We start from the raw sequence: 11,704 nt of genomic DNA on the forward strand, positions 1-11,704 counted from the left end.
GCCCATGGCAGTGTTTAGGAAGAGGGATCCATGCAAGATCAGCTTAGCAAAGCTAACACAAGAACAGAGATACACACTACGCTTTCTAAATGAAAGTGCCTCATATTTTGACATCACTGCATGGGGACAAGCAAGCCATTGTTGGACAGGGAAAAGTATAATTTTTGATAAGATCTAACAAAGCAAAACACAAAAAAGCTGATCTGCTTTCTCTATGATGATAAGGGATATTTCTCTATGAGGAATTGAGTGTTCATCTTTATATGCAAAGGGTCCAAAACTCTGTAACTCATCACTAATTCAGTGAGCTCCCCGTATGGTAACAGACCAAGAGTTTGACAGGTGCTGCAATTAAATGCGGTGTGTTTTAGAAGAGCATGGACTGGGAATTTGAAGATCCATTGTTCAAGTTCTGGTTCTGCCTCTTACTAACTCTGTCATGCACATTATTCAAACTTTGTGAGCCTAACTTTCCACCTACATAGAATGGAGGTAAAATTAATGCCTTCCCAGACACCTCATTTTTACCTCATAAAGTAAAAATGTTTTAAGCTAATCAATGGGAAAGTATGTGCAAGCTGTAAAGCCCTCTGCAAATCTAAGAAATTATTATTATTATATCATTATGGTAGAACTTAATGCTCTAAGTCTTTATTTTTTATATGGTTGCTTTAGTTTCACTCTTGCTTTCAAGCCATGTAGACTATTTATATTCACTGCAATTCACCAGATCGAAGTCCCCAGCTCTGCAAAAGCCACACTTGGACAAATGAGATAAAAATGGACTGTATGCCCATGTGAAGTCTTCTTTGGAATGCAATTCAGTCAGAAGCCATTATGACACTAGCGGATATTCTGAGAATTCATGAAATCCCATGGCCAAAGCCATGATTCATTGCTCCAATATCGTAAGCATCTGGCAGGCTGTATTTTGAAGCCAACATACTGGCTGCTTTTGAGGCTCTAAATGGGTCCATGTGGACTCATTGTAGCACTGCCCCCTACCACCCTCTGGAGAGATGGCACCAGAAGTCCTCTCTGTCTCTTCTGACAGGATTTTCCCTCTTTCCTCTTGGACCTTGGTTAACAACATACCTTTCTGGATTAATAGATAACATAGTGTTTTAGGGTTTCCCCCCACCCTTCCTCCATTCCAACACGAATATTCTACATTTATCATATAAAAACTTTGTGAAGCAGATTTCCCAGTACCAACCATACGCAACCTAACCTGTCAATTCAAACCCCTAATAATGGGTTGAAGTGAGACTGATTTCTCCTTTGGCTTCATCTTAGATGGCCATGTGGGCCTTCCTTTGAAATAAGCACTTAAAGATGTTTTCTTCGGGCAAATAGCACAGTTCAGTTACTATTTCTTTTTTCAAGTTTTTGGTCATTTCAGTTTAATTTGTAGGAGGAAGTTAAGGACAGAATGATCACCTATGATCACATTTCCTATAAGTCGGGCTCTATTTCAAGTGAAACGTATATACACAAAAAGCTACAAATGCCGCCTGAGTTGTGGTAATGTATAGCCGGCGCGCTGTGGCAGGGTGTGGAAATCAGGCTTCAACCCTGGCCAAATGCCAAGGAAGATACAAATCTTCTGCCTAAGTGGGCACTCTGAAACCTCGCTCTGCCTTTCCAGAACATCAGAGTCGGTTTCACAAGGCCGCATGGTTCCCGGGCGCCTTCTAAAGAACCACAGAATGTGAGAAATAGAGGGAACTGGGATGTCATGTCATGAGACATTCAGGTGGGCACTTACATCCCCCTTACAGCACCCCGGGCCACAAGGTGCTCCAACCACAGTACCCGCTTCTGGAACAGCTCAATCCATTTCTGTACAATTCTAACTCTAGGAAATGCGCTACTTTGTTTTCACTATTCCCAGTGTCTAAGACTCAACCCTGTGGGTAATGTCACCTACCTGAAGTTTGTATCCATCCTGAATGTCAACCAGTAACAATCCAATCTAACCATTTGTCATCTGGCGTAGCTCTCCCCTTCTTAGTTACAAAGCAATCGAGAAACTCTGTCCAGTATCTGCCAAAATCCCGATGTGTGTTCTAGCCTATGGATTTCCCCCTTTAAATTTATCCCCAGCAAAAAGAAATAAAGTAAATCTAGCATGACTTTCTTTTTCTTACTGAACCCATGGTAGCTTCTAGTAATCAATACTTTTTCTAAGTCTACAGAAAAACACTTTTAATTTTTTTTCTGGAATTTTGCCTAGAATGTACATTAACCCACTAATTCAGATTGTAAGCTCTGCCTTACCCCTGCTTTATAGAATTGAATCTATATTTGGGGTATATTCTATCTTCAAGCATTTTCCCCATTCTTCATAGCTCTTCTGTAATCTTACATACATATTGATTTACTTCTCATTGAATATTTTTGGCTTAATGTGCTTGTCATGAGCACCATTGTCTCTGCATTCATTTCAGCCAAAATAGCCTCATCATTTCATTTTGAACATCTTGTTGTCTTTGGTCAGGGTGCATAGTTTATTCACAGACTATGTGACTATTTGCAAACGTTCACATGTGGATTTGGGTGGTAACTGTCCTATTTAGCAGACAGTCTACAGGGGAGTCTCTCTATACCCATAAAGCATGGATTGGGGAGCAAGAAACATTTTTCCAATTTTGGTTCTGTCCTTCATTCTGGATAAATTATTCATTCCCTAGTCAGCCTAGTGCAACTTTGTAAGAGACAATGGCTGAGGGTTATGTTAATATATACATATACATCACAGAGCTTATATAAACTGTTTAGCCTAAAATGACAGAAACTTTTTTAAAACTAAGATAAGATATATCAAGATGACAGGAAAGTATGCAAAGACTAACCTAAACACTCCATTAATCTCTTTAAGAGAGAAAATTTCTCTCCATTCTCATGAAAAGTATACACGAAATTACCCGTATAATATATATTATTCACATATATGCCTCTATGTGATATATATTACCCCTTCGCATAAAGAAAGCTACCTAGTTGAATAGTAATATTGAAACACTGCAAAATTGAGTGCCTTTCTTACCTGCCATTAGTTCACATTTACTGTCATTGAATTTATGGTGCAGCTGCATCACTGGAAATGCCTATTTTCACCGACCACAACTTCAGCAAACAGAGGTCCTGATGTTTCTTTTTAAACTCTGGGCTTCTGTGGCACTTCTGCCGAAGCCGGGATGCACATGAGTTGAAGACAACTAGTTTCATTGATCAGGGTCTGGTTTCTTCTGCTTTGTTTGACTTGGGCACGCTTAGCTTCCATCTGTCTGTCATCCTATAACAGTGTCCAGTGCCAGACTATGTGGTATCTCTTGGGCAGGAAGGTTAAGTCCCCTGGCACAAATTGCATTCAGCAACTGAATAAATAAGACAGCTTGGAGATGGGCTTTTATTCATAAGAAACCAGATAGCCTTTTTGATGATAAAATATTTATTCTCTATTATCTTCTTGTTGCCAAGACTACAGTGTATAGCACATTTCATTAAAAGGAACTAGGGTGCTAAAGAGGTTACAGGTATTAGCAGGGTATATTTTATTTTTAAAAATATCTTGAATGGCATTCTATTGCCCAGAACTGAATGTGTTTTGCCATTTAATGTTGATTGAGATCACAGCATGTCCCACTTTAAGTCAATACCTTTTCTTCTTCCTTTAAATCATTGCTTTCCTCTAAGAAACAACATCTTTATAGCTTAAAAAAGTAAGGCCAGCGCCTGGCTGGTGTGGTTCATCTTCCCATGTACCAAAAGGTTGCTGGCTCAATTCTTGGTCAGGGCACCTGCCAGGTTGTGGGCTCAACGCCCGGTAGGGGGCATACAGAAGGCAGAAGATCAATGCTTCAGTATTCTGCTCTCACATCCATATTGCTCTCTCCTCCCTTCCTCTCTCTCTCTAAAAATCAATAAAAAAATCTTTAAAAAAAGAAAGTGAGCCCAAACATGCAGTTATTTTTAAAGCAGCTAACTGAATTAATTGTGGAAGTTTAGAGAAATCTAACTTTTCCATGTGAACATTTGGCAGTAACCTTATTTAACACACTTGCATTATTTTAACTGTTTACAAAGTACCAGCTAAACCTTGTGGGAGATCCAAACATCTTAGATAGGATCTTTGCCCCTTCAAGAGTACTCTGTTTTCGTGAGCTTCATTAGCATATGCGTGCGGGCTATTCCGCACCAAGGCAGGCTCTGATAAGCACTGTGAAAGGAATACAAAGTACTAGAGGCCAAGGAATTCTGACTGGGGGTTTCTGGGAGGACGTTGAGGAAATACTGTCTTTGAGTTCAACCTTGATGCATAATCAAAGCCGGTCACATTTACTGAGTGCTTACTAAAAAACAGCACTGTTCAAAGGACTTTAAACTTTTAATTCTCACAATTAACCTTACAAGCCTTGTTGTATTCCCATTTTATAGTTGCATACACTGAGGCATAGAGCTGTGAAATACATTTGTCAAAGGTCATAGAGCTAGTAAGTGGTGGGGTCAGGATTCCAATTCAAGGAGCCTGCACCAGAATGCTCATTCTTAACCATACCTCTCCCTGTCAGAGACAAAAGAGACATCACGAGGAAGATTCAAGCGGTGGGAGCAGCCCAGCTACCACCATGGAGCAGAAAAAATTCAGGAATGCTTGGAAAGTCCAGAGTCTATTAGTGTGGCTTGAACTGGGGGGAATGGGGGCTGTGTAATAGAAGACGTACCCGAAATACAAGTAGGATTGGATTGCAGAAGAATTTAAACATCAGCCTGAGGAGCTGCAGTGGGGGGCAGGGGACTGCATGGCAAGGTTTTTGTCACAGAAAGACCTTGTGGAGGGGAGGATCGAGCTACTGAAAAGAAGGACATCATTTAGGGATCTTTTAATTAATCAATCATTTTTTGAGCTTCTCCTACTTGCCAGGCACTGTTTTGAGTGTTGAGTATATTGCAGGATAGACAAGGTTTCCAACCTCATTGTGTGAAAGAATACTGACAGCATCTAAATACATGGATAAGTAAGCAAGATAATTTTATATAATTCTGAAGAAAGAAATAAGTTGATGTAGTGTGGTGGAAAGTGACCATAGGCAGTGGAATGGCCGCTTTGGAATGGTGGTCAGGGAGGCCCTCTCTGAGGAGGTGACATTCCAAATGAGGCCTGAATGGCAGAGGAGCCAGGCATGGGCGAAAGTGGAGCAAGGGTTCAGCCAAACAGTTTTGTGGTTCATTTAGCATCTCCAGCAGAGTTAAGGATGCAAAAGCTCTGGATTGGGAAGGAGCTTGGAGGGCTTGTGGGACAGAAAGAATGCCCAAAAAAAGTGCTTAGCAAAAGCTGGGGAGTGGGGTACCTGCAGAGGCCTTGCAGAAGAGGGTAAAGCATTTGTATTTTATTCTAAATGAACTGAGAAGCCAATGGAAGGTTTTTCAGTAGGTAAATGGCTTAATCTGTTTTATATTTTGAAAAGGTCACTCTGGATAATACATAGAGAATAGATTATAAGAGGACAGGAGTGAAAGCAGGAAGATCAGTTAGGAGCCAAACTGCAGAGGTACAGACAAGAAAGAGATTATATGGCCTTGACCTTGAAGTAGGAGAGAGATGGATAGATTAAGGTTACATTTTAGAGGCAGAGCTAAGAAGATTTGTATTAGGTGAGAGATGTGAGAAAAAAAAAGGTACAAGGATGATTCCAAGAATTTTGACTTAAGTAACCGAATGATGTGATGCCAGTAATTGAGGTGGAGAGAAGTGGCTCGGGGACAGGATATTAAGAGTTCTAGTAGGAACACGGTGAGGGCAGTCCTGGGGATAACTATGGCAGCCTATCTGAGGATGCTGAAGTGTGGATGAGACAGGTGGATACAAGACAGGCTACAGATATCTAAGTAACTGACCGATGTGATTAAATATTAGGGTGAGAGTTTTGATAACTTTAGCTTTTGAGTCTGAAGAAGTAGAAAGATAGCAATGCCATGAACCGAAAGGGTGAAAGAGTAGGAGGAGTTTGGGGGAAAGAAAGATGAATGACGGCCAGAAATCTGGAAGAAATTCCCCTTTGGATAGTGGGTAAGTGCACGTGCTTTGGGGTCTAAAAGACTTGGGTTTGAATCCTACACGGGCCATTTACAAGTTACTCAATTGTTCCATCCTCAGTTTTCTAACCTGTAAAAGGAAAGAAATGATTTGATAACGATAAGATAGTGATAAAGAGTAAGTGAGATGATATATATAAATGATTAGTACATAGGAATCATGCAATATATATTATTAGCACTGTCTCTTTTCATTGCCACCATAATAATAATAATGTTATAATAATACCTTTTGGAATGTGTTTTCTTTATACTGGTTATCACTAAGGTAATAATTTTGTGCTTACTAGTTCCTTTTAAATAAAGCTTGCAAGCGTATTAACCCCGATTTTAGATTTAATACTCCTTTTTGTTATATTTATTAAAAAAAACTCAAAATTATTCAGGTATTTCTCTCTTTTAAATAAATTAAGGGTCAGAAAGGGTGACATACCCAAGGTTACACAGCTAGGAATTGTAGCCTACCTGGAGGAGCCAGGACTCACACCTAGATCTGACTTACTCCAAAAACAGTAGCTCCCTGCCCCCTTATCCACAGGGAATACATCCCAAGATCCTAATGGATGCCTGAAATCACAGAGAGTACCAAATCCTACATACACTGTGTTTTTCCTATAAAAATAGGAAAAAATGATAAAATTTGAACTACTCTTATATTTTGGGGCTATTATTAAATAAAACAAAGGTTACCTGAACACAAGCACTGCGATGCCATGATAGCAGCTAAGGAGGGGGTGGCATATATTGTATAGATTTGCTGGACCAATGGGTGATTCATGGTTGGGGCAGGACAGAGTGTGACGGTGCAAGATTTCATCACACTACTCAGAACAGCATGCAATTTAAAACTCAGGAATTGTTTATTTCTGGAATTTTCCATTCAATATTTTTGTACTATATTTGACCATGGGTAACTGAAACTGTGGAAAGCAAAACTATGTACAGTTTCTGGAGGGAACTACCATAATTCTGAACCCTTCTCCGACTTGTCACTTGTAAGATAAAAACACCTTTGTATCAGTTTGCCAGTTCTCTTGGATCTCAGCTGAGTGAATAAATTTGTTTTATAAAAATGTTATTAGCAAACCACCACCGTGGTTTTCAGTGTAAAACCGTGTGTCTCCTTGAAATTTCCAGTGCTGGACAATGTTCGCCTCAAGGCCTGTCTTTGGAGGAGATGAAGAGAAGTCTTCAGTTCTCACCTGTTGACAAATACGGTGAGTATACACAGACTATCATTACCTAAAGCATTGGGAAGCTTTAAGAAACAAAGGAAAAATGATTCTGGATAGATGCAGACAGACTATGTGGAACACATTCAAGGAAGGAAACTTTGTGCTTCTGACTCTCAACATGTGTGTAGGATGCAACCAAGTGCTTTTTATCATCAGTTTTGCTACACAACTGGCCAGTCCGGTAACGGGGGATATGTGCCCTGAGTGTCACAGCCTTACATTTTTGATAGATATAATATCGTTTTCTCAAATTTTTACAGATGTGATTAGACAACCACAAAATATATAGGGACCCCTTTGAAATGTGTGCTTTGGCCAGACGTCTTTTCATGGTGGAGTTTCAAGATGAAACATTTCTTTAACTTAATAATCTGACTGATTCAAAGTCCTGATAAGACTTTGAATAGAATTCCTCAAGATGGAGAAATAAGACAAAGTGATGCAATAATACAAAACTTGCATTTTTTTTATGCACATCTGTACCAAGGGTAAAAGAAAACATGAGGGTGTTTGGATGGAGTGAGAGCTCCAATAGACAAAGAATATCTGTTTATTATCTTCCACTAGGAACATCACATTGTACAAGAAAGACCCCTCTAATTGCCCTCAGTTTCCACTTCATAAACCAGTTGTGGTATAACAGCAACTTTATGAACCGTTTCTTTTCCCCAGCCACACACCCCAACGAACAGAGCTAGGGAATGGAGATAAAATTAAGTTCATAGTTATTTTCTCTGTACTTGAGACCTTTCCCCCTAAAGCAACAGAACGTGAAATCGTGATTCAGTCTTTTCCTCAAGCCTGTGGTCAGATTTCATTTGAGTGCCCCTTAAGCTGAGTGGCTACCCAAGAGCAACTAGTTTGTCCTTCAACTCTGGCAATGATAGCTTCAATAATAAATGTCACCATCCATGCCCTACTGATTTTGCTACGCCTCCCCGAAGGGGGGCCTGCCCATGCCAGAGGGACCTGTGTTCACAATCAAATTGCCATTGCAGCGATGTGGGGAGAGAGGCGTGGAGCATCGTAAACCAGTAAAATCGGATGTACCTCGCCTCTGGTACCTCAGAAGGTTGATTACAGTAATAAAAGGATTACGATCTTATTAAAGCTTCTCTCTGTGTCTGAATGAAATCACATTCTTAGGCTGGACAAAAGGAAATATTTTGCTCCAGGATGTAGATTTTGTTTGAGTCCACCCAGCATTAGGATTAGGAATGTGTGTCTTGCTTCCCTTCATCTCAGCCTCCTGCTTCCTCAGCTCGGATCTGTGCGGCCTAAGAGATTTGACAGAGACCTTGCTTATGACAATAAATACACCTATCCAGCTGCATATTGCTAGACGTCTTGATGCAAATGTAGATGGCTGAGTTGCTGAAAACTCAGCTATCAAAGGGGAGCAAAAGCAGCAATAGCTACTGACAAATGTGCCCATTTCCCCAGAAGCAATGAATAGCTTCCTTACTCAGAGTGCAGAAGTAACTGCTTCCCTGCACGTGTCCTGAGTTCTCTAGCACAGTGGTCGGATCCTGAGCCGTTAGCTCCATTTTCTGGACACACCCAGGGCTGTTGCTTCCATGAGCATCAAATGCCACTAGTTTTTAGACCTAAGCATTAATATGCACTTAACAATTAAGCTCTTAGGTAGGAAAAAAACCCCAAAACAATAACCAGTGCCAACCTGCTCTAGAGAATGGCTCTTTCTTTTTTTCCTACTGCTATCTCCACCTTCCTTTTTTTAACCATCTTTTTTTATAACACTCATTTTAGTTCAGGTCCTGTACTAACTGATTTATTTGCCTTACCAACATTCTGTGTAAGTACTACTATTTCTCCCATTTACAGATGAAGACATGGAGGCTTAACAAGGTTAAGTTGACAAAAGTCCCAGAACCAGTAAATAGTGAAGCCTGTGTTTAAACTCAAATTTGCCTGACTTTGGAAACCTGTGATTTTAGCCACGATGATATCCCTACTTTCTGAACTGTGCCCTTCTCTACTCCAAACACTACATGCCACCTGGCCAGCTTTGGTCCAAAGCAGACACCCATCACTTATGTTCCTCTGGCCTCAGCTTTCTGTCTTTATTTTTCAAATTTGCTTTTGTTTTACAACTGCTTGCCAGCAACTCTTGTCCAGACCCTGTTTACACAAACCGGGAGAAGCTACCTGGCAGCTGTGCATCGCACTGGGTGAGGCTGGGGAAGAAAAATGGGAAGATGGACTGAAAGGCCAACAAGTAACAGCTGAACTTCTTTTCTCACGCAGGCTACGTGTCTGATCCCATGAGCCCGATGCATTTTTATTCTTGCCGGAATAGTGGCAGCTTTGAGGACAGCAGCTGACAACACTTTGCATACGCCTAAAGAGAGTCTTTCCCTAAACAGACACAACAATTCCAACCACAGCAGACTTGCTTCCAAATATAACATTTTACCCTCTAGGATCTCCTTAAATTTGCTTGTTTACACTGGTCCTATTTAATCCCTACCAAAAGTTGGGTTTTGGAGTCATAGCTAAGAAATGCAATGGAAAAGAACCAAGACAGAATGTATTTGAAAAATTGATTTTAATTTTTTAAATGAAAAAAAAATTGATGTTACTTGGAGATGGGGTTGAAGTTTGTGGTGAGCACTTAACAATTATTATGTTTTTCTAGACTGAGTTATGTAGACTTGAGCTTGAGAGTTGTGGGTTTGAGTTCCTAGAATATTGTTTATTTTCTTATCTCAGTATGTTACTTCTAGTGTCCAGCTTTGTGATTAAAGATTCTTTGGTGGTATACAAAACTGATTCATAAGTGTGTTTCATTCCAGCAAGACTTCTACTAAGTATGCCTCCTTTTAGACATATTGGTAGAAAAAAGCCATGTCCTTCATATCAAGAAGTTTGCATAAATATAGCATTTAATTATTTAGCCTCCTTTCCACATCTTCCCAAGTGCTCTGTGCTCTGCTTGGTCAGCCTGTTGCTGTCAGGGCCAAGGTGTCATAAACGCTATTGGTACTGTTATGAAACTGGCCCACAAATGCAAACCTGCCATTCACACCAGAGTCTGACACAGCGCACTGGGCGGGTGTCTGAGGTATCTGCTGCCTTCAGAAAATGAGAACTCTGCCCTCCACACTCATTTCAACCAGGAAGACAGGACTGCCTCTACCAAATAAAATAGCTTTGCCATTGAAATACAGACTTGGAAAAAAAACAGGTAGGAAACCTTAAAAGTTTGGTGTGTTAATTACTGCTTTTAATCTCAGTAAGAGAAATAAAATTAGTGAAGGAAGAGAGGGTGTCCTCTGGGCCAAGATTTCTAGATCTCAGCACTATTGACGTGGAGGATCGTTCTTTGAGGGGCTCTTCTCTGCACTGCAGGATGGTAACAGCTTTCAGGCCTCTGCCCCACCCAGATGTGAGTAACAGCTCCCCTAAATTGCATCAATCAAAACTGTCTCCAGAGTTTCTAAATGTGCCTTGGGGGCAAAATTGCCCCAGGTTGAGAGCCATTGCTCTGCATCCTGAGAGGACAACTAGGGGCAATGGAAGGAATAGAGAGCCTGACTGACGGGCTAAATCTGAGCAAATCTGCCTTTTCCTCCTCCTGAGCAATGTGGACTCATTTACACACGGAACTGAAGAGAAGTGCTGGTTCCTCCTTGGTGGTCTGTGGCAAGCTCCTCCATCTTCCCCTCCCCCCACCAATTAGAAAATATGTTTCTTGAGGGATATATCTATCAAAACAGCAACCCTGCCTCTAAAATCCCTTTGAGCCTTTTCTTATGACCTCTAGGTGCAAAGTCGAAAGTCTCCACATGCTTTGAATAGTTTCAGGATAGCCCAATGTGAGTCCAGAGGTAGGAGTTAAAACCATGGGACTTCCAGTTAGATTTATCCCTTTGTATCCCCCGCCTTTTCATTTCCCAACCCAATTATTCTGGCTGGAGCCACAGGTACCCTATCCCAGCAAGCCACTTGCCAAGGAGCTTTATAATTAGCAGAAATGAGGATCCTGAAGTGGCCATACAGGCATAAAGCCTCTGACAATGACAGAAAAGAGGATAGAGGGGCTGGGTTGAAGAGCACCTGTCGCCACAGCTCCCCCTCTATCCCTCATAGGGAATGAGCCCTCACCTAGCCTGGGATACTTTGGAGCTTAATCTTCTTATGAGTTAAATTGAAAGGAATACCTTAGAGTGTTAAACATTTTTTAAATACATACATACATTCATACTAGTTTTAACAAAAAGATTCACAGCAGATGGAATGCCGAATGTGGTTGTAATCAGGGCAGTACTGGGGTAGACCAGTTGTCCTCCCAGGATCCCACGGAATGGGGGTCACTTCCAGAGGAAGGACTTTTGGCTTCTGAAATA

The 11,704-nt window shown here is 40.9% G+C and overlaps 1 protein-coding gene across 2 annotated transcripts in view; it reads left to right on the forward strand.

The window, feature by feature from the left end:
- TNNI3K (TNNI3 interacting kinase) overlaps positions 1–10,105 on the forward strand; it is a 280,278-nt gene extending 270,173 nt beyond the window's left edge. For both annotated transcript variants that reach the window (XM_087820522.1, XM_016216806.2), the window contains 2 exons: positions 7,237–7,316; positions 9,603–10,105. In XM_087820522.1, coding sequence (XP_087676648.1) covers positions 7,237–7,316; positions 9,603–9,679 — 157 coding nt within the window. In that variant the 3' untranslated portion in view covers positions 9,680–10,105. The remainder of the gene's footprint in view (positions 1–7,236; positions 7,317–9,602) is intronic.
- Positions 10,106–11,704: the final 1,599 nt, after the last annotated feature.

This window comes from Miniopterus natalensis, chromosome 9 (assembly GCF_054644295.1).
Source record: "Miniopterus natalensis isolate mMinNat1 chromosome 9, mMinNat1.hap1, whole genome shotgun sequence".
Lineage (NCBI taxonomy): Eukaryota > Metazoa > Chordata > Mammalia > Chiroptera > Miniopteridae > Miniopterus > Miniopterus natalensis.